Here is a 13,199-nt window from a genome sequence, read left to right on the forward strand (position 1 = left end):
TGACTGCACGCGTCATCGACAATGACCCGTTTGCTCATCACTTCTGTTGAGAAAGTTGGAAATGAAAGTTCATCTCTACTTATCACGGGTCAAGGCTTTCGCACATTCCCTTAGGTTGCATTGTTGAGAACACTGTTCTGTGTGGAGGAAATATTTGGTTTCTTTTTGCTCAGGTTGACAAATTGCTCTACACCTGCTCAGACTGAACTCGTTAGCATTCCAAATACTTTCCGGTGGCCGGTAGTAGTTTTCTGCTTCTGAAGAATTTCCTCACATATCCTTTCATTGGAGTGGACACATGAGAAAATATGTTTTTGTGGCCGATTGTATAATTTCCAAGCCTTCAGTTTGACTGTAACAAGAACATACAGCCAGCGGGGAGGAGTTCTGGTGAATCATCTCTATTGAACACATTTTAATAGGCCTAGGCTAACTCTGGGGAAACTGGCCCAAAATAGTGAAGACCTGTCTGCTCATGATGACCCTAAGTTGGACACAACGTCCATGAGGGTCAGCAAGGAATTGCAGCATTTGGAAATGCCAATATGGGTGACTGGGTCTATGAGAAAGTGGTTTTGACTCAATCAATAACTCAATCAATACATCGCAGACATTATTAGCCTTTTAATTCCATTGTAATGGGAAGAAGTGGGAGCTTTTCTTTCTGTTATTTGCTTTAGATACATTTGACATATTCATCTCAATGTACCTTTCCTTTGTGTGCTTTGTTCACCCGTAGTGATGTGCGTGGGTGTAGTCATTCTATTTAGTAAATTATGAAGATGACAATTTCTCAGGGACGGGGACGGGGACGGGGGATAATATTGGTTTCTGGAGAGTATGTAGGAATAAATGAAAATGCCCTGGGAAAAGAAAGCAATCATTTAATCTGCATTACTAAGACTGAACAAACCAACCATCCAACCAACAAGAAGACCTAATATTTAGTCGTTATCCCAAACACAGCATTTGGCCTCGTGTTTTTGGGCTAAACCACATCATGCTTTGAGAGGGCACTTATTGGACCCACTTCTTTATTTTCGCCAGTCTTTGACTCCGCCTTATTTAACATGCAATGCTAGCTGCATTTTCAAGGCCCTCCCTTAGTGCTAAGCCTTAATAATGCATCGGGCGTTCTAATTGGCCTAGCGTCGTCCGGGTTAGGGAGGGTTTGGCCGGTAGAGATATCCTTGTCTCATAGCGCACGGTGACTCCTCCCACACATTGGTGCGGCTGGCTTCCGGGTTGGAGGCGCGCTGTGCTAAGAAGCAGTGCGGCTTGGTTGGGTTGTGTTTCGGAGGACGCATGGCTCCCGTACGGGAGTTGTAGCGATGAGACAAGATAGTAATTACTAACAATTGGATACCACGAAATTGGGGAGAAAAAAGGGGAAAATAAAAAAAAGAAAGCATGGTGCGTTCCAGCGTGTTCCCTTAACATACGTGTGAGGATTACTTCGGTTCTGACGCAGACTAATATGTTTTTGTGTCAGGTGTATGCTTCCCCCAGAGCTCAGTCAAGGGTTTTCTCTGTTCCTCCACCAAGTCCCAAAAAGTGGATCTTCTCTCCATCGACTCCAATGCTCAACCAACATATTTATTTTGCCTACCAGTCATATCCTCTGCAGGAAACAGGTGTTGTGGTTTTTCCCAGCCTGCCAATGATGAAATCGTCAGAAACCCTGCTTGAGACAAGCTCTTTTCTTGCATCTGATTTGAGCGTGTTTTTTCTTACCACATCTAAGAACGAGACTGTACAGGTTTCAACTGAGCTCTCTGTCACAGACGGAGGGTTGTGTGGTTCGTGTGAGCTGCCAAGTGAACCTTCATAGATGAATAGACGGATGTTGTCTCTCTAGGGTTTATGTAAATATCCTGCGTAAGATCAAAAGTTAAGCATTGATCTAAACTTTTCTCTGACTTTTGCAATGTAGGCCTAGCTTGAAAAGGATGTATATGTTACCTCCAATCAGGGTTTGAAGCTATAGCAGAGTAGGGATCTAAAGATATCCATTTGGGCCACCTTGGGGTTCTGAACCAGGGGCATCTTACACCCCAACAATCTGAGGGGGCGCAGAGTGAGTGAGGATGGCTATATAGGATGGAAACACCGGAAACAGCCTTGTCTTGCAATCTAGAGCCATAATCATTATGCTTAATTCTATGTAAAAAAAGAGTACATTTTCCTGCATATCTAAGCATACCTCTTGAGCTGTCTGTATGCTCCTGACTGATGTTTCTTTTTTTTAAAGACACTAAATATTCTCTGTACCACTGCTAAATTTGGGTAAAGGATTGAAAGGAATGTGAGCCTTATTCAGTTTAGTTTGTATTTATTTATTTAGTTATTGCATGCTTATTTTCTAATGTCTACCAACCTTGCCAGCAGTCATGCTAGCTAAGATAGTTAGACAAGCTAGCTACTCTAACTTGATTGATAGCCTGAAATGTTATAGAAAATGCGCTGTAGTCAAAGACTGCAGAAAACAAAAGTTGACCGAGGGGATGCAGGATTTTGTTTTTGCCTGACTTTAGATTTGTTTCTTCTTATAATTTCTGACATTTTGGTAGGCTATTTGTTAGTCAACTTGTCTATAATTAGATACATGCAGCTTCTCGTTTGTGCCCTACAAGTCTAAATTAACCTTTTGCAAGAAAAACAAAAACCGGAATGATTTTCTGGGCAAAATGTCCGATTTACTTCATTTTGACCGGTTGTAAGGAAATAGAAAGCTGTGAAAATGACCCAACATGTTTCTGATACGATTTCAGGTTGGCCTTTTATAATGCTGATGAAGATAGCTAGATATCGCCTGTAGAGGTGCTAACTGCGAATTCACATTCTCTTAAGATGGGGAAATAAATCAATAATATATCTCCACTCCTGTTCCTGAGTAAAAAGTTAGCCTACATTTGGTGTATCATTTTAAATGCAGGAAATGCTTAATTTTGCAGGAGTTAATATTAAGGTTATTTGAGAGGTTATAGACCTACAGTCAGTTTTCAGTCTCCATTCAACCCATCCAAACAGTAGACTTCAGTTGCCTTTACGTGCCATAGGGCCATTTGAAGTCGAATTTGTTTAGCACCTCACAACCATCACACATAACATAACATAACATAACACTGCTATCATTCGTCGCTCTTTACTACTATGGCTGACCCTGTAAAACAACACATTTCACTGCTCCTATCCGGTGTTTTTGACAGTAAAACATCTTTCTTTACCACTTCACCAAATCTTTCCCAAACATTACTTTTCTGTCCCTCCCTTTTCTTTATTTACAACTCTCAATTTCACAGCTTTTCTCTTGTTGAGTTCAGCTCCTTTTTGCCTCCGTGGATCAACATGATTAACCTTTTCTGCCCATTTCCAAAAGCAATCGGCATGTAGGCAATTTAGCATGCGTACAGTTAGGCCCTAAAGTTTAGGCTTATGCACTAATGACAGACAGACTAAAATAATGGGAAAAAGTCAATGAAGCCTGTACATATATATTGCACAAGAATTCTACATTTATTGATTTGTATTAAAACATTTTTTTTTACATTAAGTATTATCTCTTTATTAAACCCGCCCCGCTACCCACCCGCCCTTCATCCCTTCATCCACACAATATTTAATGACCCTAAACCGCCCACCCGACGCATAGATATAACTGAGGGGACGATGAGTCAACGAACCCCCGCATCACTACCGCATACTATATTAAGTCGGAAGTTTACATACACCTTGGCCAAATACATTTAAACTCAGTTTTTCACAATTCCTGACATTTAATCCTAGTAAAAATTCCCCCGTCTTCGGTCAGTTAGGATCACCACTTTATTTTAAGAATGTGAAATGTCAGAATAAGTAGAGAGAGTGATTTATTTCAGCTTGTATTTCTTTTATCACATTCCCAGTGGGTCAGAAGTTTACATACACTCAATTAGTATTTGATAGCATTGCCTTTAAATTGTTTAACTTGGGTCAAACGTTTCGGGTAGCCTTCCACAAGCTTCCAACAATAAGTTGGGTGAATTTTGGCCCATTCCTCCTGACAGAGCTGGTGTAATTGGGTCAGATTTGTAGGCCTCCTTGCTCGCACACGCCTTTTCAGCTCTGCACACACATTTTCTATTGGATTGAGGTCAGTGCTTTGTGATGGCCACTCCAATACCTTGACTTTGTTGTCCTTATGCCATTTTGCCACATCCTTGGAAGTATGCTTGGGTCATTGTCCATTTGGAAGACCCATTTTGCGAACAAGCTTTAACTGATGTCTTGAGATGTTGCTTCAATATATCCACATCATTTTCCCTCTCATGATGCCATCTATTTTGTGAAGTGCACCAGCCCCTCATGCAGCAAAGCACTCCCACAACATGATGCTGCCACCCCCATGCTTCCCAGTTGGGATGGTGTTCTTCGGCTTGCAAGCCTCCCCCTTTTCCTCCAAACATAACCATGGTCATTATGGCCAAACAGTTATATTTTTGTTTCTTCAGACCAGAGGACATTTCTTCAAAAAGTACGATCTTTGTCCCCATGTGCATTTGCAAACCGTTGTCTGGCTTTTTTTATGGCTGTTTTGGAGCAGTGGCTTCTTCCTTGCTGAGCGCCCTTTCAGGTTATGTTGATATAGGACTCGTTTTACTGTGGATATAGATACTTTTGTGCCTGTTTCCTCCAGCATCTTCACAAGGTCCTTTGCTGTTGTTCTGGGATTGAATTGCACTTTTCGCACAAAAGTACATTAATCTCTAGGAGACAGAACACGTCTCCTTCCTGAGTGGTATGACGGCTGACGGAATTTTCCAAGCTGTTTAAAGGCACAGTGTATATACAGTGTATATAAACTTCTGACCCACTGGAATTGTGATACAGTGAATTATAGGTGAAATAATCTGTCTGTAAACAATTGTTGGAAAAATGACTTGTGTCGTGCACAACGTAGATGTCCTAACCAACTTGCCAAAACTATAGTTTGTTAACATGATGAAAATTACAGGCCTCTCTCATCTTTTTAAGTGGGAGAACTTGCACAATTGGTGGCTGACTAAATACTTTTTTGCCCCACTGTATGCTTAGTTTAATACACTGAAAACAAACTTAAAGATACCAAAAAACAATTAAGTTAAATTAGTGTTGCTTAATATCATGTGGCTGTCCATGGTACTGATTTATGTGTGTGTCTGTGTGTGCTTGCACACTCAAGTAAAACTAATTTAAAAAGTTGACTTGTAGAGTAGTTGAAAACTGTCGAGACTTGACTCTAATATTAATCTGAAGACTCTAATTTATCGAATTACCTAAAAATGTTTATTTGTTACCCGATTAAATTAATCATCTAACAATTTACTCGTTAGGATCTGGGGCACCACGAGAGGTTCTTTAAAGAGTTACCATCTCCCGAATTATCACATCCATAAACAGACAACTTATTAGTCATAACCTCGTATCATATCATCATTCTGAACAGTCGTAACCTCCTTGCATCTGCAAAAGCCCGAGCCTTACTTATGATTCAGTACTACACAAATTAGTTTAATTATTTATTTACTAGCTAACTAAATGGTAACACTGGATGAACATACACTCTTAATACGCTAATATCAGGTCTCTAGCGGACTGACAACAATATGGCTGCTTGTTACAAAAGACATGGAGAGGGCGAGAGAGAGAGAGACAGAGACAGAGACACTTAACGTTGGTACATTTAGAAACTACTCTAGTTTACAGTACTCCTATACTTTGCACATGAACCGTCGCCCGCTTGGCGTAAGAAATCATGAATGCATTTACATGCATTTGTCGTGTAGTCCTGAACAGAACTATAGAGTTTATTCTCCTTCCATTCACTCCGGAAGATGCTTCTTTGAAGATGGGCTAGTGAGGTGGTTCCCAGTGAGGTGATGAGAGTAGGGTAATATGGTGGTTTGAACAGAGTAATAGAATAGAGTCCCACTTACATTCGCATTTTTTGATATTTTACTTAGGACAGCTAATTAGCCATACCAGTTGGGGGCTGAGTGTATCGTCTCTACCTCGAGTTGAGATTCAGATGTCAAACCCCTTTAAACATAAGCTGCACCTCCTAAGTCTCTCTGTTCTGGTATGTTAATTCTTAACTCAGAATTTTATACAGTTTGTTCTAAAGGGCGATTCCGTCAGGCTGACACGCTCTCTGACCTCACTTAGGGGTGTGACATGTCACTGTGCAAAGTTTATGTAAAACAATTGTCTCTTGTGGCTCCTAAAATCATGTCCCTCTCTTAACAAAAACACTTCCATCATTTTTTATATTTTCATACACAATGTAGAGGATGCTTACTTCGTAAATATAGAGTGTATACTTTCCAAGTTGCAGTATTTCCTTTATAAATTGTTTAACGACATCACAAAATAACAAACAAAACAACAGTGTTCTTTAGATCGCCTCTGACCATTCTCCATGTTCTATGTTAGAAATATTGTTCCAGTATTCGCTTTAGAATGTGTTTTGGCGGAAAAAGTCTTCTTGAAACAAAGCACATTCCTTGGGTGAATTTGTAGAGGTAGACATGAATCTTCTCCGTTGGATTTACAACAGTGCGCGAGTTGTTAACCCCCCACCAGCCGCGGGTGAGATGGGGTCTGGTTGAAGTCGTCCATTGCAAACCTGATCTGACCTATTTGGATCCTCACAGGACAGTCATGTCCACCAATACCATTCTCCTCACTTTCATGTTAGCAAAACGGTCTGTTGCTCTTTCATACAGTGTGCCTTTAGTTTTATTTTTCATAGGCTACCTAGCTAAAATGCTTGCTAGCCTAACAATGCTTGCTAACATGGGCAACAATGAACCAGCTAAGTTAGCTTGCTAAATAACGTCAGCCTACTAGGCTACATCTAGGCTACATATTAAACTCCAATCATCTCAGGCCAATCATCTCATGCCAGTGGCACATTATATGCATTTATAGTTAGATCAGATTATCCGTCATAATCATAAGCCAGTACGGAGAAAGAAGTCAAAACAAAATCCACCTCCATCCATGCCTTAGGAAAGAGACAATTTTAGCAAATAGACCACTTGCGAATTGATGGAAAATCACGAAAACACAGAGCGACGAAAGATAATTTTTGTTTTATTGGTCAAATATTTGTGGAAGACTGGCTTCCCTTGGCATCCATGAATACACACAGCTGGAAGGGAGCCATGCCAGTTGTGCTCACAAGGTCAAGTACATGGCCTCTGTCATGGGTGGGCAAGTTTACATACCTTGTGAAGTTGAAGCAATCCAACAGGGCCATGAAGTCTCTGGCAAAATCACATCCGTCAGAGTCCACATGAATGTTAAGTGCGGGAACTTGCGGGGTCTCGTGAGGCCTGTGCATGAACAGCCGGGGGGAAAAAAACCTGGTGAAGACAAAAAGGCAGAAAAACATCACAAAATGTTGTAGTAATACATGCTGGAACTGTTGCGACTGGGAAGCAATACGCTAAGCTTTAGTCGCACAATCTAATTAAGATGTTTTGTGCCGTATTTCTCAAGTGAAACGATGTGCGTGAAAACATGTTGATATGCCTCGTTTGTGACAGACTAGTGAGATACTGCCAACAACCCTATATGGGTTTCTTTATTGGCTTTAACTAGCTGAGGAGGACACAACATTATGTAATAAATTGTGATACAATAAATAGTCATATAATAGTATTCTCATTACATAATACAGTATTTTATTTGTTTATCGTAAATAAATGTCCCATTGTAATTGCTGTAGCTCCGGTGTTAGCCTTATTCTACTGCAAATCACAGTTAAGTAAATGGAGATGCTAGCGTAACGAAATAACAGTGATACTTTGAATAACAGTGATACTTGCTGACTACACCTGACAATTATGTTGCACAATTAGCCTATTGCTAGCTTACATATAGTACCAGTCAAAAGTTTGGACACACATACTCATTCCAGGGTTTGTCTTTATTTAGAGTATTTTCTACATTGTAGACATCAAAACTGTAAAAAACAGTGTGCAAAGTTGTCATCAAGGCTACTTTGAAGAATCTCAAAAATAAAGTATGTTTTGATTTAACACTCTTTTGGTTACTACATGGTTACTACATTTTGGTTACTACATATGTTTTATTTCATAGTTTTGATGTCTTCACTATTATTCTACAATGTAAAAATGTTTACAAATAAAAACCATTGAATGAGTAGCTGTCCAATTTTTTTGACTGGTACTGTACGTAGACTGACAAACTCCCTTGGCCCTCCTCCTCCTGCTCCCTCTAGGCCCTGACCACAGGCAGTATCCCAGGTTTCATCGACGTGGTGATGAACCTGAACTCCCCCGCACTGCTGGAGGACAACCTCATCTGGCAGGCCAAGACGGCGGGCAAGCGGATGGTGTTCTATGGGGACGACACCTGGGTGAAGCTCTTTCCCAAGCACTTCATGGAGTATGACGGCACCACCTCTTTCTTTGTGTCCGACTACACTGAGGTCAGTCATGGTTATTGTCTGTTTGAAGGTCAGGGCCATGCCCTTTAACCTTTGCACTCTCATTGATTTTGTCTGTTTGATGTGATTTTTTCATTGTTAGTTACATGGGAATGCCATGCTAATTTACTAAAGGTTTTTTCCAAGATTCCGTATCATATTGGCTCAAGTTTAATCTGCTTCTATTACATAATATTTCTAACATACTATACATAAAGACTTTCTCAGAGGTCTGATTCAGAAACAATGACACAGTCTAGATTGTGTCTTGGTGTTAGTCTTTTGTGTTGACATGTCCCCGCTAACTCTTCCCAGGTTGACAACAACGTGACTCGTCACCTGGACAGCACGCTGAAGAGAGACGACTGGGACATTCTGATCCTGCACTACCTGGGCCTGGACCACATCGGACACATCAGTGGACCCCACAGCTCCCTCATCCAGCCCAAACTAATGGAGATGGACGACATCCTCAAGAAGATTCATGGCTCCCTCATCTTAAAGGTATAGAAGCCTACTTTTCAATAGAAAAATAACGCATACAGTACCAGTCAAAAGTTTGGACACACCTACTCATTCAAAGGTTTTTCTTTATTTTGACTATTTTCTACATTGTTGAATAATACTGAAGACAACAAAACGATAAAATAACACATATTGAATCATGTAGTAACCAAAAAAGTGTTAAATAAATCTAAATATATTTTAGATTCTTCAAATTAGTCACCATTTGCTTTGATGACAGCTTTGCTCACTCGTGGCATTCTCTCAACCAACTTCACCTGGAATGCTTTTCCAACAGTGTTTGAGAAGTTTTCACATATGCTGAGCACTTGTTTGGCTGCTTTTCCTTCACTCTGCGGTCCAACTCATCCCAAACCATCTCATTTTGGTTGAGGTTGGGTGATTGTGGAAGCCAGGTCATCTGATGCAGCACTCCATCACTCTCCTCCTTGGTCAAATAGCCCTTACACAGCTTTTCGCACTTAGTTCCACTAAGCTCGAAAACAGATGGGATGGCGTATTGCTGCAAAATGCTGTGGTAGCCATGCTGGTCAAGTGTGCCTTGAATTCTAAATAAATCACTGACGGTGTCACCATCACACCTCCTCCTCCATGCTTCACGGTGAGAACTACACATGCAGAGATCATCCGTTCACCTACTCTGTGTCTCACACAGACAAGGCGGTTGGAACCAAACATCTCAAATTTAGACTCGTCAGACCAAAGGACAGATTTCCACTGGTCTAATGTCCATTGCTCGTGTTTCTTGGCCCAAGCAAGTCTCTTCTTCTTATTGTTGTCCTTTAGTAGTGGTTTCTTTGCAGCAATTCGACCATGAAGTACTGATTCACACTCACCGCTGAACAGTTGATGTGTCTGTTACTTGAACTCTGTGAAGCATTTATTTGGGCTGCATTCTGAGGTACAGTTAACTCTAATGAATTTATCCTCTGCAGCAGAGGTAACTCTGGGTCTTCCTGTGTTGTGGCGGTCCTCATGAGAGCCAGTTTCATCATAGCGCTTGATGGTTTTTGCGACTGCAAGTTCTTGAAGTGTTACGTATTGACTGACTTTCATGTCTTAAAGTAATGATGGACTGTCGTTTCTCTTTGCTTATTTGTGCTGTTCTTGCCATAATAATATGGACTTTTACCAAATAGAGCGATCTTCTGTATACCACCGGTACTTTGTCACAACACAACTGATTGGCTCAAACGCATTAAGAAGGAAAGAAATTCCACAAATTAACTTTTAACAAGGAACACCTGTTAATTGAAATGCATTCGAGGTGACTTCTTCATAAAGCTGGTTGAGTGAATGCCAAGAGTGTGGAAAGCTGTCATCGAGGCAATGGGTGGCTTCTTTGAAGAATCTCAAATTTAAAATATACTTTTTTTGGTCACTACATGATTCAATACATGATTCAATATGTGTTATTTCATAGTTTTGATGTCTTCCCTATTATTTTTCAATGTAGAAAATAGTAAATATAAAGAAAAACCCTGGAATGAGTAGGTTTGTCCAAACTTTGGACTGGTACTGTATATTGTTCCAATCAAGATTCTAAGAACAGTTTTTAAGGATATGCGGTACTGTTTTTGTCTGCCCCAAAACATTGAAACTCCACCTTTCTATTTACAAATTTTCAGGAAATCTCCTGCTTATTTTCAACCTTTTGTAATAAGGTTTAGGATATCAGTTATGACAAGTATCATCATTTATTTGTGGGAGAATGTCCTGTTATGATTAGCGCTTTTGAAGCACTCAACAGTAGTTTTCTTGTAAAAACATGTATAGGATCATGACTGTAAACGGTGTTCTCGTGCATATTTAACCGGGCCAGCCTTGTAGCTATTTTACTCTCTCTTGCGCTTAGGCAACAGGGAGCTCTGAATTAAATGTTCTTGAAAGCCTCCGCTCCAAACTTTCCCAGTAAAAGCCTGCTGCTGTTCTTTACACAGTACCGTTGTGACCTATATATATAGACAGCCCATTGTGGTCCCATAGGGTGCCTTAGAAGCTGAATGAAGAAACCCACAAAGTATGTTACCTCAGATGGCTGAGATGACTAGTAAGACGTTCAACGAGTTTTGAGGTGTAAAACATTCCAGTGACTTTCATAGCCTTGCCGAACTAACAATATCCTTTTTCTTCACTCTGTGTCGGTGCTGTGATAAAAGAAATGACGCATCGTGCAAAGTGGTTGGCTGGGATAGGGAAAAAAGGCAACGCAGGCTCCTCCCATGGCTCCACGGTAAAAATGTAGCCAGAGCTTCTTTCCTACTTTGGCCTTCCCGGATTAGAAAGGAGATGCCAGTACCTGCAGTGTGGGACAACACACAATCTGAGCTACGGTTTCTGGAGGGGAAGGGATTAAAGACTGCAGCACTGTGACTTTTGCAGACCTGCCAACCTGCACGCGGTTACAAAAAACGACCCTAAAATAGGCTTCTAGTTCGTACATTGTGGTTTTTGACTCAACCATTTGAGGTTGGAGATGAGCCAATCAGAGAACTTGGCTAGGAGAAAAAATCTCTAGCTCTCCGCTCCAGCTGTTCCACTTTATACTGTCTTTCACAGAAGTTATGTTAGACTTTTAAAGATGATTAGGACGATGTTAATTAATCAGTTAATTAATCTCTAGACCCAAACTGTTACAGATCTATATCCATCCTGCCCTGCCTTTCTAAAGTCTTCAAAAGCCAAGTGAACAAACAGGTTCACTTGGCTATGCAATCTTGTTTCCGAGCTGGTCACAGGTGCACCTCAGCCACGCTCAAGGTCCTACACAATATCATAACTGTTATCAATAAAAGACAGTACTATGCAGCCGCCAAGGCTTTTGACTCTGTCAATCACAGTATTCTTATCGGCAGACTCAACAGCCTTGGTTTCTCTAATGACTGTCTCGACTGGTTCACTAACTACTTCTCAGAGTTCAGTGTGTCAATTCAGGGGGCCCGTTGGCCGGACCTCTGGCAGTCTCTATAGGGGTGCCACAGGGTTTAATTCTCGGGCCAACTAATTTCTTCGTATATATCAATGATGTTGCTCTTGCTGTGGGTGATTCTTTGCTCCACCTCTACGCAGACGACACCATTCTGTATACATCTGGCCCTTCTTTGGACATTGTGTTAACAAACCTCCAAACGAGCTTCAACGCCATACAGCACTCCTTCCGTGGCCTCCAACTGCTTTTAAATGATAGTAAAAGAAATGCATGCTCTTCAACCGATCGCTGCCCGCACCCGCCCGCCCGACAAGCATCACTACTCTGGACGGTTCTGACTTAGAATATGTGGACAACTATAATACCTAGGTGTCTGGCTAGACTGTTAACTCTCCTTCCAGACTCACATTAAGCATCTCCAATCAAAAGTGAATTCTAGAATCAGCTTCCTATTTTGCAACAAAGCCTCCTTCACTCATGCTGCCAAATATACCCTCGTAAATCTGACTATCCTACCGATCCTTGACTTTGGCGATGTCATTTGCAAAATAGCCTCCAACACTCTACTCAGCAAATTGGATGCAGTCTATCACAGTGCCATCTGTTTTGTCACCAAAGCCCCATATACTACCCACCACTGCGACCTGTATGCTCTCGTTGGCTGGCCCTCGCTACACATTTGTTGCCAAACCCACTGGTTCATGGTCATCTGTAAGTCCTTGCTAGGTAAAGCTCCATCTTATCTCAGCTCACAGGTCACCATAGCAACACCCACCCATAGCACACGCTCCAGCAAAATAACTTTCTAACATTTAGCAGACGCTCTTATCCAGAGTGACTTGCTGAGTAGTGAGTGCATACATTTTCATACTTGTAGCCCGTGGGACTCGAACCCACAACCCTGTAGTTTCAAGCGCCATGCTCTTCCAACTGAGCTACACGGGGCACAAGGTCTCAAACTGCACCATTTTTGGTTTCTCTCCGTCACCCATGCACTTTCAAACATTTTTCAAGATGATTGCTGAGAAAAGTATTGTCCAACCCATAGGGTATCTCACTGCACCCTTATATGTCATGTCTTGAAATATGCAGACAGACAGATTAAAAGTTTCCATTGTAATACTTCTGAACCCCAACTTTCTAACTTCGCCCATAACTTTTGGACTTTATAACATTCCCAGAAGGCATGGATTATTATAACCTAATACAAAATGTACCTGGTCATTTAATTTAATGTACTGCAGGCGTAAGACCTTCTGAATGAATGATTAT

At 41.1% G+C, this 13,199-nt stretch overlaps 1 protein-coding gene across 1 annotated transcript in view; it reads left to right on the forward strand.

The window, feature by feature from the left end:
* Window positions 1-13,199, forward strand: part of LOC139390663 (GPI ethanolamine phosphate transferase 2-like) — a 126,116-nt gene that overhangs the window by 2,979 nt on the left and 109,938 nt on the right. The window contains exons 3-4 of the mRNA XM_071137936.1: window positions 8,267-8,476; window positions 8,789-8,977. Of these exons, the coding sequence (XP_070994037.1) occupies window positions 8,267-8,476; window positions 8,789-8,977 (399 nt within the window). The remainder of the gene's footprint in view (window positions 1-8,266; window positions 8,477-8,788; window positions 8,978-13,199) is intronic.

The sequence above is a fragment of the Oncorhynchus clarkii genome, chromosome 31 (assembly GCF_045791955.1).
Source record: "Oncorhynchus clarkii lewisi isolate Uvic-CL-2024 chromosome 31, UVic_Ocla_1.0, whole genome shotgun sequence".
Classification (NCBI taxonomy): domain Eukaryota; kingdom Metazoa; phylum Chordata; class Actinopteri; order Salmoniformes; family Salmonidae; genus Oncorhynchus; species Oncorhynchus clarkii.